Below are 5,800 nucleotides of genomic sequence, written 5' to 3'. Positions count from 1 at the left end.
TCCCTAACTCCAACTCCGTGTTTCATGGTGCGTATAACCGATGTCTAGGCTCGCATACTCGGACCGCCCGTGCTCACATGCGCTCGACTACTGGGTTGCATGTTAATATATGCCCTAAGTGCCTTTGTTTATGACAATATCGCCAGCGACATTCCTAGCTGTGCAGATGACTTCTCTATGTTGAAATTTTTTACTTTAATCATTTGCTCTGTTTGTGAGTGTTACAGTTAGTTTTGTGTGTACGAACTGACATTTTGAACTTGCAGTCAATTATCCCGAGGAGTCTTAATATTTCGGATATTCGACCCTTCCACTTGTCGAGGTAGCATAACGTGATTGCAAGTCGAGCACAGCTCGCGCTATCGTTGGCTAAATTGCAATTTTCTCTTGAAGCTATGACTGGCTACATGCCCATGACTTGAGCCGCAGCTTCCGAGCAATCTGTCCAAGGCTGCGCGTGTTTTGCTTTCAGAGCCTTGGAGGCTACTGAGTGATGTTAACTTGTCAAGCACCATGCCGTTTGCAGCTTGATCATTTTCATGTTATATGCATCCTGAGGCTCCATCTTTGGTGTGACGATCTCTGCTATCATCATAAGGGGCACAGTGAAATTCGCCGCCAGTCAAGATGAAGTCATTAGCTTAGGCTAGCTAGCTCGCCTGTACAACGGTAAGTAGTCACGATCTGCATGGGATACGGAAATAGCTTCTGAGGATGATTCTTTGCCAGTGAACACTGAACCGGCCTCTCGCCGAACCGCATATCCTTAGCTTCACGAAGGAAGGGTATCTCATGGAGTGGCCTTCCTATAATATTTTGAGACTCTTATCTCATTATTAATATCAGTACGGAGAGCCTTCTATCCGTCTTATCTCTTGTGAAAAGTGTTAGGCCTCAATACCTTTTCGCCCTCGTCCATTCCATCTTCAACGAGCCACGACATGACACATTGGACTGCACTTGTCGCAGAGAAGCAGCAGAGGCAGCTGAAGTCCATTCCACAAGACTGGCTTGTGTCTCCGCCTCCAGACTCTACTCTAGACGTGACCGGATTCCCGGATGCGTGCGGCCTTCTAAATGCACGAGAAATCGAGATTACTAATACTTCGGTGGATGCTTTGTTGGACAAACTTTCGTGTGGCGAATGGACAGCTGTAGACGTGACCACCGCGTTCTACAAGAGGGCCATTGTTGCCCACCAGCTCGTGAGTTAATCTGCGTTAACATTCACGATGTTGCATTAACCGGCCAATGAGGTCAATTGCTTGACGGAAATTTTTGTTGATCGTGCATTAGCCCGAGCGGCTGAACTCGATGATCACTTTAAACAGACAGGGAAGGTTGTTGGTCCCCTCCATGGGCTGCCAATCTCTCTCAAGGACCAACTATGTATCAAGGGAATAGAAACCACTATGGGTAAGCAATGATCAATGATAACCCGGGCCCGACGCATTATGAATCGCTGGTCCTAGGTTATATCTCGTGGATTGGGCGGTACGCAGAGAAAAACGCGGTGCTGGTCGACATTCTGATCGAATGTGGAGCTGTGCCATTCGTCCGCACAAACCTTCCGCAGACAGTCATGGTGAGCGAACACTCGATACGATTCAAGTTGCTACTCAGGAGGCTAAAAGTATCGTCAGTGGCCAGAAACCTTCAATAATATCTTCGGCCGGACGACTAACCCATACAACCGCTCTCTGACCCCGGGTGGGTCATCTGGAGGAGAGGGCGCGTTAGTTGCCCTCAAGGGAAGCCCTTTGGGGGTGGGTTCTGATCTCGGGGGGTATGGAATGGATTTGGAAGTACCACTGGTAGTAACCTTCTGACGCCCTCTCAACAGTTCTATTCGTATTCCATCTGCATTCTGCGGCTTGTACAGCCTGAGACCGTCGTACGGGCGTGTACCGTACTGTGGCGCCCTCAACTCACTTGAGGGTCAAGATTCGGTTCTCTCCGTATTCGGTCCTATGGCGAACAGCATCGGCGGCGTCAAAGCCTTCATGAAAGCTGTTGTCAACGCTAAACCATGGCTCAAAGACCCTCTTGCGGTTCGGAAGAAATGGGACGAAGACGAGTACAATCTCGCAGACCATGGATCTGGCAAGGATTTATGTTTTGCGATCATGTGGGATGATGGCGTTGTCGTGCCTCACCCGCCTATCAGGAGGTCTCTAGAAGTCACCAAAGCGGCTCTCGAGAAGGCGGGCTACAAAGGTTTGACCGTCTAAGTCACTCTGTCGAATTATGCTCATTTAGTGGTAGTTGTTGACTGGAAGCCCATCAAGCACAAGTTGCTTACAGATACCACGGCAAGGAATTATGACTCTAACTATGGTGCCTATTGACCTAGCAGCTCCGTGCAGCGGAACATCCGGAACGCTGGTTCTGCCGAGGATTGCATGATCACGACCTCTGTTACAGGCGAACCAATAATTGCAACAATGGACCTGGACAACTCAGATGCTGCGGCAGCACCCTTCCGTCCGCCGAAGATGGGTATCACCGCATACCAGCTCTGGCAAGTGCAGAAACTGCGCAAAGATCTTCGGAAAGAATATCTTGACCACTGGGAAGAAACTGCGTCGGAGACTGGTACAGGACGGCCTGTCGACGCGATCATCTGTCCAGCCTCGTCGTACACGGCAACTCCCCATGGGAAAAATAGGTCAGTGTCTTTACATATTCGGAATTTGGAATTATCAATGAGACACAATGCTCAGGTACACTAACTACACCGCTGTTTGGAACGCGCTCGACTATCCCGCTGCGACTTTCCCAGTAACCACTGTCGACCCCATTCTCGATGCGAAGAAGCCTCGTCACGCTTTTTATGACGACTTTGATAAGGGCGTTTACGAAATGTGTGAGTAGTCTACCAGCATTCAGTGATTATTTAATGGGCCGATGATTGATTCAGACGACCCGGAGAGATTCAAAAACACACCCGTCTGCTTGCAACTCGTCGGTCGGACTCTGGAGGAAGAGGCGGTTATAAAAATGACCGAAATTGTTGATGCGGCGCTGGCATCCGCCAAATAAATTCAAGGTATACCTAGAACATGCAACGAACGACACCTCACACTTAACATCACCCTCGATACATGTACATTCGCGATCTCCACAAATCAATCGTTGAGATAAATCATCATTGGGTATGGCTAGAAGTCTTGATTTATATAACTGAGACAGACAGACCAGCTAGAAACCTACCTGATCGGCAATTCTGCCAGTGTTTTCCATGTACCATGCGGCTTAATCAAGCTCATCACCTCCTCTAGGTATCTCCAATACAGTACAAGGCGTATAGAATGGCTCCCGGGAAGCGGGTGGAAGAATAATCCATCAGCTCGCTGTAAAAGCAAGTCAACCGGTAGTCATCTTGAGAAGTGCCCTCAATTAGCTCAGCCGTGTTGTACAGCACATGAGTGGTGCACGATGAGAAGCAAACAAGGTGATTATTGCGGAGGTTGGTTGACATGATGCTACTGTCCTCGGCGGGATGCGTGGTACGACTCTCGTGAGTCGTTACCAGTGACTTCGGATCGAAGTAGCTGGTTGTGTCCACTTGGAAGACATTATACCATTCTTCATTCAACAACATTGTCAAGGCTCCCCATCGTTGAACGATTCAATGAAGCGCGCTAACTTCGTCAGCTCAGGTGGTTGTTGTAGCCTAGGTAGTAACGTATGTACGTGTGAGGGAAGAGTCTATGAACTATGATAGCAGCAGTGGAAAGATTATACTAGGATTGATTTTCGCCTCTATTGATCTGCTGCGCCACCTGCTGAGCGACTTTCTTGGTCATTCCACATCGTTTTGTGAGGATCCCAATGATATCCGTCTTCTTGGGACGTCCAGCGACGAAATCCACGAGCTTGCTACCGGACGAAGCAAGCCATCCTTGGCCTTCGGTCCACCCTTCCATTGATGCGTGGCAACGAGCCTGAACAACACTACAGAGTATTTTTCGCGATTCCTCATACTTGTCTCTATGCCTCCCGTCGAGAAGATTCGCCGCAGTTATGCATGCGTGTCCTACGGACCGGATGTCATGTTTCTCTAAGTGGCCCATATTCCGCGTGTACCAGTCTTCCATGTTCGTCTCTCTTTCGAGGTTTGTGACGACTAGCACAAGCGGGACTTTTGCTTCGCAGAAAAATTCGAAGAACAACCTGTAGTTCCTCTGCATGGTTGCCGTGACTCTGCCTCCGCGTATGCAGAAGAGCAAGAGGTTGATACCTCCACGCTCTTTCAAGGTGTTGATGAGGCCATATGCGTTTGTAATTGCGGAGAGATACTCTCTGGTTTGCTCCTCGAGGCCGACCGTATCAAACACCTGGTATCGAGTCCCACTTTCGAAGGTTATCAGGTACTCCGACCAATGCAGAGTGCAGCAGTGAGAGTCGGGCGATATGTGCGTAATGTCTCGGCCGGCCATGAGGTTTATGACGGAGCTTTTGCCCGCCCCTGTCTCTCCGAAGATCACGATGTTCGTGCGTCTAATGACTTCCGCTGCCCTTGGGCGACCCCCCGGGTCCCGAGACCAGCATTTTTGGATCAAGCTCCAGTGATCGTCAGGGATGTTGTCGGGACGTGCATGTATGGCTCCTTTTGATAGCTCAATCGAAATTTGATGCGAATGCTTCTTCTCTTTCCATGGTACATCCCCCGAGAAGATCTGAGAGGAGAAAGGTTAGAGTAGAGCTGCAGGAAACAGATAGGTCGCACAAAGAACATCACACTACCAAATGAATAGACATCACTCTTGAAAGTAGGCCTTTCAGGGTCACGCTCAATTCCGATCACTTCAGGCGCACGCCATCGAGAATCCAAATTGCGGGTAGCGGTCATCGTGGACAACTGCAAGTCTGCGTCCCCTGCGACTGTTGCGAGACCAAAATCTGTGAGACGTGGATTTCCTGAGTCATCGATGAGGATATTAGCCTGAGGCTTATGAATGAGTACGACATCCAAAAAGAGACGACCATACATACGGGATGAAGGTCTCCATGAACGACTTTCTCCGAGTGAACTGGATATGCATCAAAAACAGGAATAAGGACTGGATTGGAATGGACCAACGGTAGTCGAGGCCTTCAGCAACACCGTTGGCCTAGTTGCATAAACATCAATGAATGCTTGTTGAATGTGATCGGTGTGAGCAAGGGACTCACCAATTCAACTTTAGAGGAAGCGGTAAGGGTTGCAGCTTCCTTGAGGTAGACATCCAGTGTCCCAGATGGCATCCATTTGGAAACGAGAGCCGGAAACGGAGAATCGACCCTTGCGGTGCCAAGTAGCGGAACGATAGTCGGGTGTTTCAGTCTAAGCCACACCTTGATTTCTCGACGTATTCCCTACATAGATCATGTTAAGCGAAGGGCGACTCGATCATCACCCTCCAGTTAATTAGAAGATTGACCTTTTCAATTTTCTCCATTTCTCTTCCAGGATCGATCTTGAAGACTTTCACTGCGACCTGAAGGATAAATTGGGTGGACGAACTCGGGCACGTTGACCAGACAAACCTCTACTGTGCCTTCACTAGACTCGATGGTTCGCCGATAAACCACGCCAAAGGCTCCAGATGTATATGGATATCCGAGATCTAACGTCCCGGAAATTTGAGACGTAAAGTCACTGCGGGGGTCAAGAGGCTTTGATTATTGATGGGAGAAGACTCACTCTTCAGGCGCGAGTTCCGTCATGGGTAGGGAGGCAGGACTACTTTGCGGGAGGCGGGTTTCAGGAAGTGGAGTTTGTGATGTGGTCTTTTCAAGTTGATGCGCTACTACA

At 49.1% G+C, this 5,800-nt stretch overlaps 3 protein-coding genes across 3 annotated transcripts; 1 reads left to right on the top strand and 2 right to left on the bottom strand.

Annotated features, from left to right (window-relative positions):
* Positions 1-941: 941 nt before the first annotated feature.
* EDB91DRAFT_1291310 (general amidase) lies at positions 942-3,243 on the top strand (the record flags this gene model as incomplete). Its single annotated transcript, XM_041324853.1, has 9 exons — positions 942-1,205; positions 1,257-1,416; positions 1,473-1,585; positions 1,644-1,786; positions 1,844-2,217; positions 2,266-2,312; positions 2,367-2,668; positions 2,724-2,866; positions 2,921-3,243. The coding sequence occupies 9 exons, from the start codon at positions 942-944 to the stop codon at positions 3,040-3,042; spliced, it is 1,668 nt and encodes a 555-aa protein (XP_041168592.1). The 3' UTR covers positions 3,043-3,243.
* Positions 3,244-3,637: 394 nt separating this feature from the next.
* On the bottom strand, positions 3,638-4,521 carry EDB91DRAFT_1182383 (uncharacterized protein). Its single transcript, XM_041320461.1, has one exon. It carries the CDS (start codon positions 4,440-4,442, stop codon positions 3,747-3,749), a length of 696 nt encoding a protein of 231 aa, XP_041168591.1. The 5' UTR covers positions 4,443-4,521; the 3' UTR covers positions 3,638-3,746.
* Positions 4,491-5,358, bottom strand: EDB91DRAFT_1291306 (kinase-like domain-containing protein; the record flags this gene model as incomplete). The annotated part of the gene is made up of 4 exons (XM_041324852.1): positions 4,491-4,682; positions 4,733-4,948; positions 4,999-5,036; positions 5,175-5,358. Coding segments are annotated over 4 exons (630 nt in total), but the record flags the coding sequence as incomplete, so codon positions are not given.
* Positions 5,359-5,800: the final 442 nt, after the last annotated feature.

This window comes from Suillus paluster, assembly GCF_016628075.1.
Source record: "Suillus paluster strain FC165 chromosome Unknown EDB91scaffold_369, whole genome shotgun sequence".
Lineage (NCBI taxonomy): Eukaryota > Fungi > Basidiomycota > Agaricomycetes > Boletales > Suillaceae > Suillus > Suillus paluster.
This window is presented reverse-complemented; position numbering and strand designations above follow the sequence as displayed.

What these genes read in the sequence shown, in the direction of transcription:
- EDB91DRAFT_1182383 (XM_041320461.1), bottom strand. Translation starts at nt 4,442, where the DNA reads ATGGCCGGCCGAGACATTACGCACATATCGCCCGACTCTCACTGCTGC.